Raw genomic sequence first — 20,495 nt, forward strand, 5'->3', positions numbered from 1 at the left:
AAAAACAGGAACTCTCCACCACAGGAGCCTACAGTATCTTCTGTGGTAACCTCCCGGGATTCTGGGGTTCTGTCCATGTTCAAGTATTTTCCAGGAGACAATACTGAGTCACAAGTACCATTCTTACTGTCTTTTTTTTTTTTTTTTTTTTTTTTTTTTTTTTTGCATGGCTTCAGAGTTTCTGAACATGTCGAAATATAGTTAGTACACTGTCAATGTGCCCAAGACTTTGATCTTAAAAGTGGTATTAAAGCTATGAACCCAGATTTCTTCTTTTGCATAATGAAAGAACGGGTGGAATTCCAATCGTGGTATGTCTTCGCTCTCTGCATCACTCCGATTCCTGATCTCTATCCTCCGTCAGATGATATATACGGCCACAAAATCCCCAAATGGCCACTTTCCATAAGGTGGGTTTTCTCATGCTCATATCTCCCAGTGGTTTTGTTATACATCCATGTTGGAGAGATCTTGGAATTTTCTGGCCCAAAGCCATCCCTCCTCTTGCAGGCTGTGCTACAGTACAGTCCTGTCTGAGCTGGTTTTTCACACCATCGTATTAGTTCCACTCCTAACTGGGGTACAGTTTGAAGACTTTGTATATCCACTCTGAATAGAAAGCAACATTGACAAAGAGCGCGGGCTGCGACGAGGCACATTTCGTCCTTTGGATGCTCACACCAATGATGACTTTGCGCTCATGTTCCTGGCAAACCAACGGGCCACCATTGTCTTTCTGGAAAGACAGGACACATGTTGACACATCAGAAGGACAGCACAGTAACCATCACATTATACTGCATATAAATCAACTGCTAGACTCGAGAACAAAAAAAGGGTGAAATCCCTGGCCACAAATAACCAGTGCTGGGAAATGTACATGTTGTATCACTTCACACTGGCATGTGATCTGACAGAGTGCTCAACAACTGTGCATTCATCTGTTTAATAATGCAGATGTAGATTTGTGAACCGTACATCACATACGCCTTCTCCTCTGATGCCGCCGGCACATATTCTGCTGTCACCAGCATCACCTTTTAGTTGTGAACACATGTCATTATTGACCATAGGCATGGTGACAGCCTTCAGTGACTCATCATATCCTGTATCTGAACAGAGAGAGAAAAGGGAAACAAGTGTAAGAGCCTAGTGTAACATACAGTCCAATCAACATCCAGTTTATTAAATTATGGGTAAAACGACATGGTATAGTGTATGGTGAAAAGAGGCAGTACTTTTGGTTTCCCCCCATCCATACATGGTGCAGTTGGTGCCCTCTGTGATGCTACACTCTTTTACTGGTAGATGGATGGTGGAGGCACCCTCTGACACAGGAGCAGGCCTAGAACAAACATAAATGATGGTCATAAATCACAATCATGATACAACATATGCAGCTGAATAAATAGCCCTTCTCATAAGGGCAAAATGATTTTGCCAGCAGTTAGATCAATAAGACTAATAAGACTGAAAATTGGCCATTTCTTTTTGTTTGAAAATAGGGCTTTTATATGGGTAAAGGGCCACAGTCAACCAAATGATACTGTTGATATTGTATGAAGGATCAGATAGTCATAACACTTTGCAACAGTAGAATCATAGCTCTTACTGCACACTTACTCTGCCAGTTTCAGCAGAACCAAATTGGATCCCTCTGGACCACAGATCAGGCGAGAAATCCGCAATCTAGGGCGGACTGAGGACTCGTTGAGGTGGTGGAGGCCAACCTGCACGCTGTAATCTCTGAGACCAGGAACACTGATGACCAGAGAGACCATTGGAAGACTCATGAAACTCATTACTTACAGCTTACTCATCAGTGATTTAGTTTCTGATTAACACTATGCAGTATACAATATGAATTAGGTCAGGAATCAGCTGTGCTCACAATAAATAAAAAAAAAAATCAATATTTGTCAGATTTGACTAGAATGACTAATCCCTTAATGACCTGCAAAGAGCACTTTACTTTTAGGCACTGTTACACCAAGGGAGTGAAAAGTGTTACTGGACAATCCATGTATAAAAAGAAGAAGAATTATTTACATAAAATTCCAATATTTAAAGATTTGACTAACTATTGACCTCCATAATATTGCAAACATGCAACATTTACAGGCAAACCTGCAAGGCATAAAGGTAAATCTCAAGGCAAACCTGAGTTTACTCCACAACATTCACTGTCCCTCAACGCATCAGCTGAAATCCACTGATCTACGACATATGCAGTACATATTTTACTACAGAAACGGGAAAGCTTTCATTCCACTGACTAATGCCGATGTATATAACTGCCTCTGACACAGACAACTACAGAAGTTAAACAGATCTGCAGGCCAAATCATCCTGCTCCATATCTCAGGCCTGTCTGGCACTGGGTAACTCTCATTAAGGGCTACCATAAACAGGATATAACCCGCATCCTCACTTTAAACAATATTAGCTAAGGGGGAGGGTGTAGGAAAGACGGGAGGAGACATGTTTTAGAGATAGAAAGTAAATGAGAGAGGGAAATTAGAGAGGGAAAGGGAAAGTCAAATGGAGAGAAAGAGAGCAAAGAGGAAGTAAAGAGGAAGATTACCAGGAGGTGAAGCACTGCTGGTCCGTCAAAACCCAGTTTTCTCTGATCAGTGAGCCACCACACAAGTGAATGTTCCTGAGAACATATTATGAAATGTTTTCAACCATTACATTGGGTGTAAGGCATGAACACCATCTATTGATTTATGGCACAATCCACAGTGGGACATACTTAGTACATCATGTCAACACATAACAATCAAAGACAACAAATAAATTAAACCATATTTGTTGTCACAGTATTTTAATTTTTTTCCTATTTTTCAAGTAATTCTCAAAAGTCAACAATGCAGATCAAAAAATGACTTACTCTCTTTGGATGCTCACAACCCAGCTTCCATCTGTACCCTGCACTTGGTGACCTCCGACAATTCTGGTGTTTATGTGCACAAAGCATGATATCTTGGGCATAGTTAGAGCTAAAACAAGGAGACATCATTGATATGTTAGATATATGAATGTATGTTTCCACTTTTAAATGGCAAAAATGTTAGGTAGAAATTCAAAAGGCCAGAATAAAAAATAATTCATTTTGTCAGGTAAATGAGAACAGATGGATATGACATGAGGAGAAAAAAGGACAAGGGGCAAAGATGGGAGATAAAGAAGGCAAGCAAGAGAAATAGACAGGTAAAAGCCTGATCAAGAAAATATGGTACTCACTGCTGGGCTGAGGAGTCACTGTTGGAGATTCACCTGTTTGAAGTAAAGCAAAGCACAACTATAAAAAAGAGCAGACCCCACAGCAGCAGGATATTATAGATCACTGCCCACACATGGAAATATGAAACAAGAAACCCTATTTGAAAAAGACACCCTTCAAGCCCTTATAAAACTTATCTTTGTATCATTGTTGGAGGCTGTAGTGGTCAGTAACCGCAGCAAATAAATTTGCACAAAACCTCAGAAACTTCATGTAGGACATGTTTTAAATTATGTAAATCATTGTAAGCTATTCGACAGAAACTCTTCAATGCGAGCCAATTGAAACCAGCCAAAGAAAATATTGGGTCAACAACAAACAATCAGCTTCACTGTGTGGATGCACAAATAAAAGGATAGCAGATGAGACCTGCATCTGTTTGGTGTTAGAGTGTGGCGTGTTCTAAGCCAATTGGACAAACCATGGTTAACACATTATACAAGCCAATGGCTAAGCTGTATAGAAAACATAAGCAAACGCTTTGGGTTTTATATCATTCATGCCTCTCTTTCAGCTGCAAAACAAAATCGGTAGTGTTACTTCCTGAAATGTATTAGTAATTTCACTGTACTGCCTGTGCATCCATACACCACTCATATGTCTAAGGGTCTGCCAAAATATTCAAAGGATCACTAGCATCTTTACTGTACAACATGTGCATATCATTCATAACTCTTCTACAATGGTGCACTGTGGGCCTGCTGAGTACGGTTGACTTCATGCAAACACATCTGAGACAAACATTAGATGAGACAAGGTTAGGTAAGCCACTCACAGCGTTTCAGCCTGCAGTAGTCCCAAGCCAAGCGGTTGTTTGGATTGGTGTAACACCAAGGGCCATGCTTGTCCCGGTCTGGGTTCCGGCAGTAGTTCTTCTCCAGCCCTACATGGGATACTGCAGAGTGAGAATCCCCACTGTAAAACACACAAATACACATTCTCATATTCCATTTGTTATTTTGGTCACAGTGTATCAGAACTAACATCGGGCCAAAGAGATTTGCACACACTCCAAATGCAAACATGAGCATGTGCACATATGCAGCTGCACGCACACTTGTGCACACACCTATACATACATGCAGCAAGCAACTGAGGTATGCTTGGAAAGTCTGACTCTGGCTTTCCTATAGGGCAGTGAATTCTCTGCGTTTGCTGCACAGAGCCCGTAGAAGGAAACGCAGACATTTGTGAAGGGTGCTCTGGGGAGTATGAAAGTATGCACGCTAAGCATTCACCAGGGCTGAGACCAGCAGGAGCCACATCCTCTATGGAACGATTTGGTTGTGCTCCCGATTTGTAGGAATTCACATCTGATCATGTGTCTCTTTGTAACGTTTCACTTGGCTCTAAGAGAGTTAATGCTTATCTTCTCAGTTACTCAAAATATCATTGCAAAGCAATTAAAAGAGCTAGAGTAAAGGGACAGTCTTCTGAGACAAAAAAACCTAAGCGATGGGCAACAATTTGTCAGGGGTGAAGATAATTTCACTTCCCAAGAGAATGTTAAACAAGCTGTAGCTTTCAGCAGTTTTTCCTGGGACGACCCCTGACCTTGAGCAGGGTAGACTCACTGGCTGCAGTCCACATGAGGGAGCTGATTGGCTTTGATCTACTTTGCTCAGAAAGCACTTCCTGGGGTCAGGGGTCATCTCTGGAACATGTCCATCTGTCTGTGCCATTTTGGCTTTTAAAATTCCTGTAAATTAAGTAATTCCAACAGCGTCACTTTAGCATGAAGCAACTGGCCTTGGAGAGTGGGCAACCTTCCCTCCAGGGTGGGTCATTTTGAGAGCACCCTGGGGTTTCCTCTCGTCAGCTAGATGAATAATAATTGGGCCTGGTATTGACCCCTGCGGAACCCCCGATTTCCTCTCACTGTTTGTTTTCACTACTTAGCTCCATTCATTTGAAAGGGATTTTCACAAGGCAACAAGAGCTAAGTTGTCAACAAACACTTATCGAGTGAGCCGAAAAGAATGTAAGTCTTTTTAGTAAATGTTTCCAGGGCTTAGCTGAAGCCGGGGTTACAGTGACAAACAGGGTTACCAGTGTACATGCAAATGTAATGACCTTATTACCTGATGATGTGGTGTGACCAGTTTCCACAGGGAATTCCTGATCTTGTTATGGACAAAGTGCCCCGATAGGTCTCCCCGTTGTCTTCATAACATTCTGACACAGAACAGGATAAAGTTGTTTCAGACCACCTTGTTGAGTTTTCCCAAGACCCAGAACAAGATATTCAGACCAGCAGTTTCTCACACGCCCAAAGGCAAGAGTGAGTATACATACATGTGTACATACGGTACATGCATGAAAACAGACAAAAAGCTTGTATATTTTTGTGCAGTGGCTGTCATTCTCACTGATACTATCGTAACATAACCAAGTTTGAAAGTTTGGCCTCTCTTTGTGGTTTGGATCAATTTAATGTCAAGGGCCCCTCTGCAATTGGTGGTTCCAAAATAAAATTGAAAAGAGAAGGGGAAATTTCAATCCTAGTGTGTCCGTTGTTAAACAGAACCAGGCAAGTGCATATAGTTAGCAGAAGACTCTTTGCATTGTGACATGTGTGGTCTTTTGAAATGCAAAGCAGAAAAACATGGGAAAAGGCGGAGCACATTTTTGTTCAGGCTTAATGATGTCTGGTGTTTTTGTATTTCCATGAAATGGAATTCACTGGCCAGCATGCTGCCAAGTGGCAAGGTCCTATGGGAGAAATATAGACAGTGACATTTATTTTGCTACAGACCTAACCCTGTGTGATTCCACTTTACAAAAACATGGCAATATTTTTTTAGCATCTGTCATCAAACTTCAATCTAATTATTCAAGAAATAACACAGACACCACACAAATTTAAAAGGTAGCGCCACTTAATTTGTCCTCTGTTTGCTTTGTAGATTAGGCACCTAGAAGGAATAACGGGTGCTGTAGCTTTACCATTTCCTTGTGTGTCCTCAGCATCACACCTGGGGATGTGGGTGCAGTTGGCTATCCTCTGATTAGGGTCTGTGGTGAAGCACCATGGGTAATCTGCACCATTAGGGTTGCGACAGTAGTTCTCCCTGAGGTCTCTGTAACACACCCACACCCACACACACACACACACACACACACACACACACAGACACACAAACGTGCACGTACACATGAAGTCATATTGCTGATTTTGATTTCTTAAGCAGCTATCATTTCTCACTTGCATCACTTCTCCTTTTTTCATTTTAAAAGTATGGATAAACTGAATGACCGAGTGTACAGGCATAAAGAGAATAGGCTACTGTTAGGCTGATGAAGGACAGGACTGGCCAATCAGTGGTCACTTTAAAAACAAGAACAAATAGACTCAGAAACTCATAAATATAATAAATATAATAAACAGTAATTCCGAGAATTCATACTGTATCGATGATAGGATTGGGTTTTTAGTCATATCATTTTTGATCATGTGTATATTTATAGTCTTTTATTTCAAACTGCACATTCTGCACAACTCACTGTGCTGTAAATCAGAGTGATTTAACTCGAACTCAGTAACACAGTAGGCAGAAAGCATGAACCAAGTATTACTTACTTGCATTTGTAGTTCTGAGGAATATAAGAGTGGTTATGGGGAAACTGGGAGTCCCAACGTTGACACGTCACACCCTCTGGAGTGATGTTCATTGTGCCTCGGTAATCTGTGCCCTTTCCCTGGACACAGGATGTTGTGACATTGAGATCTGTGTTCTCACTTGAGTCTGAGAAAGAGAAAGGGAAAGAGAGAAGGAAGGGGACCATTAGTTATTTTGTAAGGATCTGAGTAAGAATGAGCAAGAGAAAACAGCTGAAGAAAAAGTGTGATACAGGGGGCAACATGCAGAAAGCAGGAAGGAGAGAGAGAGAGGGAGAGAGAGAGATTAATCCCCACAAGAATGTGTCATGTTTAACCTAGAGACAGATGATCAAAAACAGTAGCTCTCCCCCCTCCTCTCAAATGAGATAGGACGCTCTCTGTGTATCCATAACACTGGTGCCCCACATTCTTGCATGAGGTTTGTACACAACAAAAAGCAGTGATTTAACATGGGACAAGTACACAATCGCACAGGTTGCTGTAATAAATAAATCTCTGCAGTCCACAGTTAAGTGTATATCTGAGTCTTTGTCTTTACACACATGTGAAATTAAAAGTATGATAAAGTATTTCTGTAGTGCGGCCCAGCCAAACAAATCACATTCAACCCATTCAGCTAGTGGCCACTTTATCCACCGGAAAACTATTCCAAACATCTTCAGATGGAATTCTGCTTCTCCGTGCTGGAACAGGAGTACACGGGGAGCGATTTCTCCTCTCCGGATTTCTGTCTCTGTTTCTTTAGCCTTTGACAAATGAGATGGGAGAAGATGGAGGAGGAAGGCGAATGTTTTGAGGCAGAAAAGGGAAGGAGGGTGGAAAAGAGGGATGTTTTGGCTTGATGTAATGCATGCCAGTGTCTGTGTGCACTGTGTTGTACAGGTCAGTGGTTTTTATCTTTCTGAGGGCAGGCATTGAGGGATACACACATCTGGACAAATGCAGATCCCCCTCCCTTGTTGTAAATCATAACATGTACTGTATGGTACATGTGTGTGAGACAAAGAGAGATACCATTCTCTCTCTTTCCCCCCCTCTCTTTTATATTATGTATAAAAATACATGTCCTCTAAACTACAATATGATTTTAAGAACAATGGCCCCATCACTAACACAATAACCAGATCTTCCAATTACTGTGTGAGGCATCCCTGTGTGTCAGTAGCAGCCCCTATTACAAACCCTCACTTCACAGCCCCTTGTCATCTACAAGTGGTCTCAATAAAACACTTCTGACACTCTGAAGTCAGACCCTCCCCTTTACAAACAACCTATTTATCCCTCCTTGTTGAGGTAGGGGGACTGACGCCAAGCACCACATGAAACACTCAGCAGGGTAAACAAAAAGCCTGTGTGACTCCGCAGATGGTGGGGGGCCTTTGTACTTGCCTCACCACCCCACCCCGAAACCGCTAAAACAGTCCTGTATGTAACAACCCCCCTGGCGCCTCCAAACCACTTGCTGGTATTCTCCAACCGCTATCTGCCCCCTCACAAACAGCCACCATGAAGATAGGGGTCCGCATCACTGGATCAGTAGGTCCACTGTCTGATCTGACAGCGGAGTCCACACTGTTTGATATCCATGGTTATGAGGATGCATCCATTGTTATGAGGATGTAAAGGCGCTGACAGCAAAGGCAAAGTCAAAGGATCGGTTCTGTATTTTAAAACCGCACATAGCGCAACCTCACAGCTAGCCTTAGTGAGGGGAAACTTCCCACTCTGCTGCAGCTTCTTCTTCGCCTTCAACTCTTCAACAGGGGACTCGTTTTCAGCCTCTTAAACCGTTACAAATGTCCTTTTTGAAAACGGGGAACTCACAGCACTGTCAAATCCCTACTGAAATTGTCCGCCCTAAAAATGGCTGTAAACAATGCTTTTCAGCAAAACTTTATTTAGCATGTACAATAAATCATTGCCTTGTTTAGATCCACATCGCTCTGCTCATCCACATGCGCTAATGTTGTGTTCACTTGAACTGTTGAAATGTGGATGCGTACAAGGTAATCTATTATAGTAAATGCTAAATAAAACTTCTTAAAAAAACACAGTTTGCAACCATTTTTGGGCAGATGATTTTATGACATATTTGACTGTTGTGTGAAATTCCCAAGTCTCAAGTTTCAGTTTATTGAGATCCCAAAAGCAGTTCACAGGCTGAAAGAGCTTTACAGGCCCACAAGTATATAACAAACACTACAGGACAAAAGAAAACACACTATCAGAAAAAAAAAATAAAGACCACAAAAGCAGTCATTCTCAAAAAGCACATTTTAATGTGTTTTGAGACCAAAAATGAGTGCCCTGTTGGACTGTGTTGAAGGCTAGCAAGTAGCTGCAGCACAGTATCAAGTTTCTCATCACCTAACAGTTTTACAGTTATAAATGATGGGTATAAATATTTGAATGTTTATGGGTCGGGTTGAAAAATATTTAATCTATCCTGTAAATAAGTAACATGTTTCCACAAAGCCCTTCCTTGCGTGAAGAAGATGGGAGTATATATGCATCCCGTAGTTCACCATGATCTCTGACCTCCTTGTGCAGGAAGGCAAAAAGGGAAAGGTACATAACAAATGCAGTGCCACCAGAACGTTTTCGAACATAAATTCCCCGGGATGCAAAAGAGATCGAGCTATTCACAGGCCTCACCACACACACTGATGTTACAGTACTCCCATCGAATCTTCGGATCCATGGTGTAGCACCAGGGACGGACGCGATTATTTGGGTTACGACAGTAGTTGTCCTTTAAATCTTTGTCACGAAACCTAAAAGGAGAAGAGAGAGGAGGATATAGAGGAGAAAGAAAAGATTTTGGAGGGGGAAAGGAAGGAGGGAGTGTTACTGGTGTTGGGTTATTATGAATAAACAGAACCAAACCATAACAACTGGTGAGGTCTACCTCTCCTGAGTATTAGCGAGATTTGTTTGCATGGGTGTGTGCTGGCTTTGTCTGTGGGAAAGGTTACTGCATGATAGTCACCTTTGCTACAGCAGAGTCTGTCCACTAGTCTATGACTGCAAAAAACTGTCAACTCTTCAGCTGTTGGACGAATGCATTCCGTGATTAGATTTCTCTTACTTTTTGGGCTGGAAGTGGTGTCTGTGTGGCCTTACGGAGTCCCATCTCTGACATTCCTTGCCGCTCTCTGTGTGGTCCATTTTGCCCCGGTAGTCCTCCCCATTGCACGTCATACACACCTCTGTCAACACATAACAACATTAATCGGTTTGCTGTTTCTTGCTCACTTAGTAATGTACTGCATGTCATAATTACAAACACGCCTTGAAACATCATTACAACTTCCAAGCAAGAAATAAAACACATAAACACTCATAAGCTGTTCTATCAGCTCTACTGAAATAAGGTTAATACCAGCTTGCTTCTACTGTGGATGTGAGTTAGTGTGATCACATTTTCTCGTCCACTGTGTGATTGGAGGGTCTTACGTTCTGAGCACTGCGGTAGACCACACTCCTCAGCACGTACATTGGGGTCTGTGGTGTAGCACCACGGACCGCCGGGATCGTTGTTGGGGTTCCGACAGAAGTTCTCCCTCAGGTCATGCTTGGGGTATTTATCAGGATAAAACCTAGACGAGAGAGGACATTATTTAAAATGTAACTTGACACTGTAATATGTGTAAATAAGTAGAGATAAGACTTGCCCACTTCTCCAATATACCTTACTTTACTACAAATTTGCTAAATAATAAACCCAATTGAGTGTGCACTGACAATCTGAAAAATGACATTACTTACAACATGACCAGCTGTCAATTTGACTCGGACATAATAATTTTGGAATGACAGCAATCATATGCAACAGAGTTATCAAGTCTTTTTCTATAAGGAGTGATAGATTTGCACCTTTTGCACGATTGCTTTACCAATCCCTGCTATATCCCGGCTCCCTTGTGTATAAAGCAGCCGGGCTAAGTCACAGCACAGTAACTACCAACAGCACAGAACAATGCCGCGAATCATTTGGAGGAGCCCGAGCAGTTCTTTTGCTGGCAACCTTTGAAGACGCCTGAACCTAATCCCTCTCTGTCGTTTTGCTACATTGCGTCAGTGTGAACAGGCTATTATAAGACACACCTTTCAGAAAAAAGGAGCCCGGCTGGTCCAGACATATGGGCTGGAACAATGGGGAACAGACCATACTAAATGGACAGTGTGTGAAATTCATCTTCTGTCAGAGCAGGATGATGAAAAGCTGGCGCGTCAACACCCACTGATCCAAGCCCACCACAGTTCCTGTCCCACCCAAGGAGACAGGGAAGGAAGATGGGGACAGAGGAATAGGGCAAAAGAAAATGTTGTGGACAAAGGAGTGCATAAAGAACGCCACCAAAAGATAAATGAAGAGTAAAGTGACTGACATTAGAGGAAATGATGACAAATATATGGAAGCAAAATGTGTCAGATGAGAGGTGAACATAATGGAGTGAGGAAAAAAGGGGGAGCTTAACTGATGATGTAAAAATAGCAAATGCGTACAGGCGGGGATGTGAAGAAACAAAACAAAATGGGAAAAGAACCAGAGTCACCCTCCCTTCAGCAGCTCGTCTGAGCACTCTACCCCGGCTGATGACTCTTTCCTTGAGGGAGTCTGCTCCGCTCTCCCCCTTAGTGCCCTGGGGCTTTCGCAGGGCTCCTACACTAATGCACAACATCATTCAACCCAGAACGAGAGGAAATCTCAGGGATCTAACTTAGACAAAAGGAACCATGAGAGACTGCGGGGAAGAAAGAAGGGGGAGAGCCAAGCTAAAGCAAAGTCTCCATTGTAAATCTACACCCTCAGTCCAGTTTGAACCCACACCATTCTGGAGCTGCAATGCACCAGACCCAGAAACAGATAGGACATATCACTTATCCCTATAGGTGTATCAGAAACATACAATGGGGTGGTGAACAACACTAACCATTTCACTTACATGCCCCATTGTCTCAGATCTACAACAACAAGGACACTGGTAGACAAAGCACTTATTCTCCTCCAAGCAGTGCTGACCTTTAAGCCAAAACACACATTTATTTGATCAAGTGTAAGTCACATACTCAAAATGTCTCTCTCCAGTATTTTCAATACAGTATCCTTCACTTCTAAACGGAATAACAAGTAGACTAACAACTCTCTTTACACAAAGCTGCATCTGGTGAGAGTACGTACAAGGCAGAGGAATGGGAGTAAGTTAGCCATAATGATGTTACGCTAACAGATGTTGGCCAGCTATTCATCTCATTGCCAAAACCTGTTCCCATCGGAGAACAGGCAGACACTATACACAGACACATGCTTTCCCTTCTGGACCAGCTAAACATATTGGCTGGACTTTGGATATTGCTAAAGATGAAATCTCGGCCTGAAGTAAGTGTCACAGAATGTCTAGCTACATGCACCTGGTGATGATAGAGAAAACCTGCTCTTGCTGAAAAAGCTACAACATCCAAAGGTCTAAAACGTTGCAGTTAGCAGGGGACACCACTCTTTTAAAAGGAGGACATGGTATGTAGATCCAAACTAGTTCCCGGTGTTGGTATTCATCTGTATTGCTGACATGTGCTGTCAGCAACACACAATGCCTTCTTATTCCATGTTTTTGTTGGTCGATTCTAAAGGGTCATCACTTCAATCGGCCCTCAGCACTTTTGCATAGTGCAACTTTAAGAAAGACACTGAATCCCAGCCTGCTACAGAGCTGCTATTCTGCAGCTGACTTTGATCTCTGGTCTCTCTAAGGTGGGGGGTAAGAGAGCAAAAGAATTCCCCAATGAGCATCCAACGCATTGTTATTCATTTTCTGTAAAAGGAACGAGCCAAAGTCCCCATTCTGAGTCAAAACAAAACAATTCCAAAAGGTGAATTCTGCCTCATTTTAATTGTTAATTGGGCATCAAAATACACTTCTTTCAGAGCACTCTTCCACAGTCTAAATTTAGGCAACAGGTGGAAGTCCCATTCCTGGAAGGGAACCTCCTGAGAAATCACCCCTGCCCCACAGTGATCAGTCAAGCATAAAAATAATAGTTAGGTGAAACTCAAATGGTGCATGGTTCATTATGGTGGTAATCCTCACACAGCGGGGCAGTCTCATGCTAGGTAACCCCTCTGTGGCACTAAATCTCTTCTAAGTAAAGCTCCCTTTGAAAGTTGAAAGTTGCTGACAAGCCGGGACGGTGTTGTCGGACATTGCATTTGCCGTCAGGGACGGGAGGCTTGCACTGTGTGTCAAAACGATGAGAGAAGTTTCCAAATGTGAGGAGTTGGGCTTGGAAAAGGGTAGGAGGATTGAGGAACTCTGTGTGTACGTCTGCAGGTGGCTGTGTACAGTTATGCAAGGAGAGGAGAGGAGAGGAGAGGAGAGGAGAGGAGAGCACAGAGGACTGGGTCCTCATGGGTGTCCAGGGGGAGGCCCGGCCAGAACCGACCGTGCTATGTGTTTTCATCAGGGGGGTCGAGGAGCTTGTATTTTCCCCGTCTGTCTGTGGCTTTGTGAGCTCAGCTGGAGAACAGACAGAACATGACTTCAGTCTATAAATCTTTACGCCCTCTTTCCCTCATTCTACCTCCCTTTCTCTCTTTCTCTTTCTTTTTTACTCTGCACTCCTTCAAACTCGCATTACTCTGTCTCTCGACCCCCTTCCCACCGCAGTTAAAATATCTTGTGACTAATGAGCACCGCTAATGAGATGCTGGCACAGAACCATTTTCGCAAATTCAACAGTCTTTCCTAGTTTCAGTCGGGAAGAAAACTTCTGTGGTTATACACCTGATAGCCTACAGAGCAGTAGAAAAACAACCTCATGTGGGGAGACATCCATCCATGTGTTGAAAAGAAATCCGTATTAACTATGAGCAAGCATCCAACTGACTCCAGCCTCCTCCTTCCCTTAACCCCTGAGGTACAAGGGGATGATCTGAACATCAATAAATCAGCTGCTGAGGCCTGCTCAACATCAGCCACAGAGAAATAGAGAAAGAGCATCCAGGAAGGTGCTGCTATCCTAAAGATTAGGGGAACAGGCTTTGAAGGCTGCTGGTTCAAACATGCAGGGATCTCGCTATAGGGGAAGTGAATGATTAGCACTGTCCTGTCCCGACAAAACAACTGTTGGAGTGCTATGGAGCAAGGCTCTGAGTTTGCAGTTGAGAATGTATGAATGTTTGGAACTATCCCTCCAAGAATGAATGCTCCCCCACAACACTGCTGTTAGTAATTAGGTGCTTTTAGTTGGGTTGCTCGGTAAAATAGGAGCAAGAAAAGCCAATGGAGAAAGTAGGAGGACTCACGTGTGGTCATTGATGTTTGTATCAGACCAAGCTTGACAAGTGATGTTTGACTTTGTCCAAGACCTCCTCCCTCTGTAGTTGTCCTTGGTGCCGACGATACATTCCCTTATGTAGTCTGGGTAAGGGAAAAAGCACACCAGCATTGAAAACATCTACTCATTTTCTCATGCTGATGCAGGTTCTCTGAGTACTCCTTGCATTGCGGTTTACGCACCGTTTATTCACTTGATTTGTGCAGGCTGTTTTGACCACCTGGAATATATTTTCCCATGTATGGTCAATAACATTTTTTTTGCAACAAGCATTTCAGAATGTCCCCGCTTGTCTGTTATTCTCAAAACAGAGAACTCCCTGAAGTTCATTAAATGTCAATGGGAGGAGTTTCTGTAAATTTAGCAGTAAATTCTTAAGTGCTAGATTCCACAGCCAGCACGGGAACAAGCCTTTGCACTCCGACTGTAAACAATGATTTTTTTGTTTACACTCCACTTGGTCCGTTAAATGTTTGTGTGTGCGAATCGCCCCGCTGGAACTATTAAACAGCGAAGGGGAAGGCTGCTTTTATTGTGTCAACAGAGAAACCAAAGACCTTTAAAGCTGTGTGGATGATGCGAACATAGCAAGACACACAACCCAACGTCATCAACAAGAAATCTTCCTGTGTAAACTCCACTCTTGGCTTGAATATTTTTATGCGAGCGCAAAATGTATAATGTCACCTCTAAGTGACTCTGGACCTGAAAAGTGCTGAAGTTTACCTTTATTTTCATACAGAGTAAAGTTGACATTGGCTTGCTTCTTCACTCCAGGGGTGAGGCGGTCGAAGGGAAGCAAGTGGCATTTCCTGTTGTGCCTCTGAAAGTTGAAAGCCCTGTAGAGGCAGACAGGAAGTAGTTGAGAGATGAATAATTGATAAACAAAATATGTAAATATGTCTATACAGCAGGAAAGGAGGAGTGAGGGGAATACCGCCACTTGGAAATAATGTGGTGGGCTTGGCAGAGAAAAAACTAACTTGTAACTCACCTACAGTTGAAGAATTTCTTCTTATTGCCCTTCTTACACTTGCGGGCACAGTGTTCCTGCGATCGGCTGCTTCGCACCAAAGGGGGCCGAGGGCAGTCTGTGCAAACCAGCATATGACTTTCACTCTTCTCATACTTCTGTAGCGTCTGCTGAGTCCTCCCACACTGACCTGCCACAACACCAGCAGAGAACACTCACACACTCTTCCACAGGCTGGAAATACGCAGACTTCGCATAAGGAATCAAGTTGGCAGGCACAGGTTGAATTTCAATGAAAATCTTGGATGCGCTCACACAGGGAGACAAGAGACAACTTAAGAAAGCTTTAAGCCAGGAGATCATCTTTTTATGCCTCTTTATGGCTACAAGATAAGATCATTGACCTTGCACTCGCCAAAGCCTATTCTCTGACTGCATGCACAACACGACCCTCGACTGAAACAGCATGCAATAACATCGCCTTTAAAGTGTGTATTTATGTGCAAATAAACTAAAGCGAACATGTCAAACCAATGAAATGAGGAATGCAGCGTACATGTTGCACTTTCATCCCCTTGACAGATGTTAACAGCACTAGTTTTCCTCCCCTTTTTAATACTATTCATTTTTTCCTGTGAAAATCACTTCCATGTACAGATGTCTGACAATAGGCGTAAGCAATTTAGCAGCAAGAGGTCAGCTATTGCCAACAACCAGTGTTGATTTTGCTTGCACCGTCTTGAATGAAAATGCACCAAACATAAGAGCAATATTGTGGTTCATCCTCAGATATTTGGCTTCTGTTCATTTCCTCTTCTCCCTCACTACCAGCAAGAAGTACTATAACCTGGAGCTGAAGAGGAGAGGAGGGAAATAATCAGGTCAATGACAATACTTCTTTGTGTTTCTTCTTGATGTTTTAAGAGTTTCCTATTGGAACAGCAGGAAGCATCAACACTGGTTTCAGGGTCATGTTGTGGACGTAATACAGAAAAGGTAGGATGATTTTAAAGATATTTACTGAACAGGTTGCTTGGGTTCAAGACCCCATGTCAGCGACCAAAAGTGTCTTGGAGCAACACACTGAATCTCTACCGGTTCCTGTGGTGCGTCTATAGCTGAGCCTGACCTCTGACCCTCTTGTGGAGCGGAGGAAGAGAAAAGAGAATTTGCCTCTGGGGATCAATAAAGTATCACATTACTAAAATTATTACGGTTGGTGTTAAACTGATTTGAGCCCCTTTTTTAGGTAATATGTGCTTCACCTGTGCTGTGTCTTAGGTAGCAGAAAAGCAGGTGTGTGGACTGTTTTGAGCACCAAACCACGGCTCAAAGTGCAAAATAAATGTGCACTGGACTGTGAGGAAAACCAGGAGGACAGGATGATGTCCGTCCGTGAGGCTGATCTGCTTCAGTTGGAGGGTGGATGCTCGGGAGGGCAGGCTTCATATTTTACTGCTTTCACAAGCCAAACCGACAGGGCCTTTGGGCTTTGTTTTTTTTTTTTGCTGCACCGTAATATCTGTTATAATACAGTTTTATGTTATATTGTCCTTTTTGAGGACAAATTTAATGGGCATTCGTGACTCCACCAGAACCCCTTTTCAATTCCTTTTGTTGCTTTCATGACTCTTAAAGGGTCATGAATGCCTTGGTAGAACCCACTTGAGCTCCTGCTGTTTTAGTAGTGCAACATTTTGTTTGTGCCTTTTCATTTTCACTAACAAGGATGGTATTTATCTTTTAAGGAACAAAACAAACTTCAGGCTCATCTGGCATGCTGTTTCCAAGTAACGCTATACCATTACTCATCATCTTCCCTTTATGCTAAGTTTTATGTATAGTCTCGGTTATTGGCAACCATCACAGAAGTTATGCTATTTCTGGAAAAAATATTTGAATGTTGCACAAGCGCACACAATAATTCATGTTCTCTGATTTATAGGGCTTTGTTCAGCACTCTTTTTTTTTTTTTTTTTTTTTTTGGAAGTAATACATCAAAAGAGAGCCTTATCACTGCAAAAAAGCAGTATAACCTCAGGGTATATGAGATCCAATAGAGTTCAGAAACAGGACAGACTATATTTCAAGTCCAAATCTTCTGTGATGCAAATCATTCATTTTTAACTACTGGACACAAATCTAGAGTGCATCTTTCTCTGGAGAGGAGCTCTCTTGTAAAAGTGCTTTCTCTAGGCTAACACATGCACACGAACATCCTCAGATACATGCGTTTTGTTACAATAGTTTTCCTTTTATAATTAGGGGCAAGTGGGATATAAATCACAGAGGAAAATCTCATGCTGCTGAGTTGCAGCAACATGCTCTTGTGCCAAGATCCGACACAAGACGTTGTGTGTGTACTTAGGATATTGTAAACTCTGGAGCGGTTGGAGGGTCCTCGTGGTTGAAAATGGTTTTTGGGGAGGACGTGTTATTAATGTTTGGGCTCTGCTGGACCACATCTGGCACTCATCACACTGTTGTTCCAGCCCTGATGTCTGGCCAGGCCGCTCAATTAGATTTCACTTAGTCTCTTCCTCTCCTTCCAGTCAGACTTCTGCTATCTCCAAATCCCAAATATTTGCTGAAGTTAAATACTATAATAAAAACTTATTCTATGAGTGAGTTTTGGGAGTGATGAGCATGCATTACAGTTGGGAAGAGGCTCTGGTAGTCTAAAGATGCAACAAAGTGAGTCATCATTGTGGATGGGAAAACACAGGTGAGGAAGGTGCATTCTCCTCTCCCTCAGTGGCTATTGCTGATGTGCCCATGAGCACAGCACCTAACCCTCAGCTGTCCTGTGGGAGCTACTCAAATGACCGGCAGCTCCAAGTTGTGAACGTGTGGAAGTGAATGGACCAGAAGCAAGGCACTGCTGGTTATAGAGTGTTTGGTCAGCTTTTCCTGAGAGCTCAGAAAACCAGCACTGATAATTGCAAACTGCTCCAGGTTCTTTTAAGGTTGTGCACAGGAAAAACTGTATCCAGCGAAAAACATCTCCTCTGAGAAAAAAAAAAAAAAACATACACAGCAAAGTAGCAGGTTAAAGGTGTGCCTCTGTCTGGGAATTACGCAGACATTACATCTGCTTCAGAGAGCGCAAAATGTGGAGCGGGGCTCAGCAGCCAGATGTTGCCCCCCTGCTCTCCCTCTCTCTTTCGCTCTCTCCCTCTCTCTTTCGCTCTCTCTCTTTCCAACGCATAAATACCACCGCCGGGGACGCGCATTTTACTTTCCCCCTCCATGAGGTCAGAGGTCAGGGTCAGCTGGAGAGCGACACCCGCGGAGCTAGGTAAGTAGGGTCTAAGTGCCTTGCTCAAAGACGCTTCAGCAGGGCGGCGGGTGAAGGATGATCTCTCTAACCCCTGATTATCTGCGCTTCACTAAAGAGCGCCACGGAGCTCGCACTTGGCAATCTGTTTAAATGGCTGGCCGCTTGCCCTCCCTGCGCGCCCCGGGCTGTGCTGGAACTCTACCAGCAGATGCAGCCGCACGACATCCTCCCAGTAGCTGGCATTATAGTCCCACAGATGCACGACCGTCTATTACTGAAATGACCATGACCTATATAAAATTTTTAATGACAGCGCAATAAGATAAGCAGATGTACTTCAAACAGAGCTCCTCACTCCGGGCTTTCTATCTTCACGCAGCTGCAATGGCACAGTGCGCATCCCTGTGCTGCCCAGAGAGACTGTAAAATATTATCTGGCTAATAACTGTAAGAGTTTTTATTAAAACCAACTCGCCGTTTGACCTACTTGTTATTGGTTATTATTCTGACTAGCAGGCTGCTTCTCAAAGACTTGAGGGGGCTCAAGTTTAATTCCACTTCTATTTCATGCGCTAGGTGTTTGCACAGTGAGAGAACATAAAAGAATGACTCTTTGATTAACGTTTTATTGCATGAATAAAGTTTGGAAATATTGAGTGACTTTATTTGTAACTCTGCAGACGCCATCAAAAACTGCAGGATGAAAAGGGAGTTTGATCACAGGCTTTTCGTCTTAGAAAATAGCCCTAAATTTACCAGGCTACTGGAGGAGCGTGAAAAATTCAAAACATTTTGACAGACCACTATGAATTATCACCGTGCAAGCAGCCCAGAGGAACAGTGCAGCTCAGCCTCAGCTGGACTCATTCTGGACAGTACAAGACCACAACGATCATCCAGTCCATTCAACCTCATCAGTGCCTTAAAAATAAGACAGATGATAATCTCCCACCATATGGGGAAAACAGCTATACTTTCATCTTTATCCTGGGAGTTCCAGGAAAAAAATCTTATTTTTGTTTTATCTCAAAAATCTGTTAGTGCTGTGGGATTATTTCACTTGTTTCCATTTTCCATGATTCTAAAATATTTTGTGAAATGCTCTTCCTGCACTGGAAACAAGTGTCAAACCCCAATTGGTAGTTTCTTTTTACTTGATTTAAAGAACTAACACTGTAAAACCAAATTAAATAATAATAATAATAATACAATTAAAATAAATATTTTTAATGCGGGTATCCAACATTCTGCAAACCCACAGCTCTTCGTGTCTTACCTGGATCCACCATAAAGACCACAATGTACACCAAAGCTCTGTAAATCCACACGTTTGTCCTCATGGTCAGCAACTTGTGTGCAGGCTATAATCCGGAGAGTGAGCGTTTAAATTAATTGAGCAACCGACTCGGTGGTTTTATTAAGTCCAAAGTGGGTGATGACCAGGAAAAGCCTTGCCTTCCACACAGAGATGCCCCCTTCACAAGAAGCGAGACGTCCTCGGTTCAACCCCCTTTTAGTTGAGTTTGTGCTTCTTTCTGTCACGCCGTCTCCCCCCTCACCAGCGTCAAGCCCGACGGAATGATTTACACAACTTCCGCTTTCTGTTTTCGAAATAAAATACTTATTCTAATAGGGGTTTCTAACATCTCTAATATGCATTTAAAAGTTATTCTGTAATAAAGGAAAATACGACTGTGGTTTGTCCTTTCACAGCATATTCATAGTCATGCAAGCCCAAGTTGCAATTGTATACAGATAGGCCTAAACACTCAGTCATGACAGTCACCAGAATACTTGGCAGGAGATCTACTTAAAAAAAGAAAAAAAAAAAAAAAAAGTCGGAGGCTCAATTTAAGTGCGACAGTACAGACTCAACTGACACACAATGAGGAATAACACTTATATATCAACCGAGTCTAAAGGCGCTTCTTAAATCGGCCCTTGGTAGCCTTTTTTTTTTTTTTTTTTTTTTTTAAAATATTTTTTTATTTTTTAT

General features: G+C 42.7%; 1 protein-coding gene across 1 annotated transcript; it reads right to left on the reverse strand.

The window, feature by feature from the left end:
• Positions 1-131: 131 nt before the first annotated feature.
• hgfa (hepatocyte growth factor a) lies at positions 132-19,955 on the reverse strand. The gene is made up of 18 exons (XM_030046418.1): positions 19,776-19,955; positions 15,241-15,409; positions 14,973-15,085; positions 14,215-14,329; positions 10,365-10,507; positions 9,997-10,117; positions 9,564-9,682; positions 6,867-7,032; positions 6,233-6,366; positions 5,368-5,461; positions 4,062-4,201; positions 3,247-3,279; positions 2,894-3,002; positions 2,585-2,659; positions 1,624-1,761; positions 1,239-1,345; positions 979-1,112; positions 132-736 (listed from the first exon to the last, which is right to left on the reverse strand). Exons 1-18 carry the CDS (start codon positions 19,837-19,839, stop codon positions 572-574), a joined length of 2,139 nt encoding a protein of 712 aa, XP_029902278.1. The 5' UTR covers positions 19,840-19,955; the 3' UTR covers positions 132-571.
• Positions 19,956-20,495: the final 540 nt, after the last annotated feature.

The sequence above is a fragment of the Myripristis murdjan genome, chromosome 23 (genome assembly GCF_902150065.1).
Source record: "Myripristis murdjan chromosome 23, fMyrMur1.1, whole genome shotgun sequence".
NCBI classification, from domain to species: domain Eukaryota; kingdom Metazoa; phylum Chordata; class Actinopteri; order Holocentriformes; family Holocentridae; genus Myripristis; species Myripristis murdjan.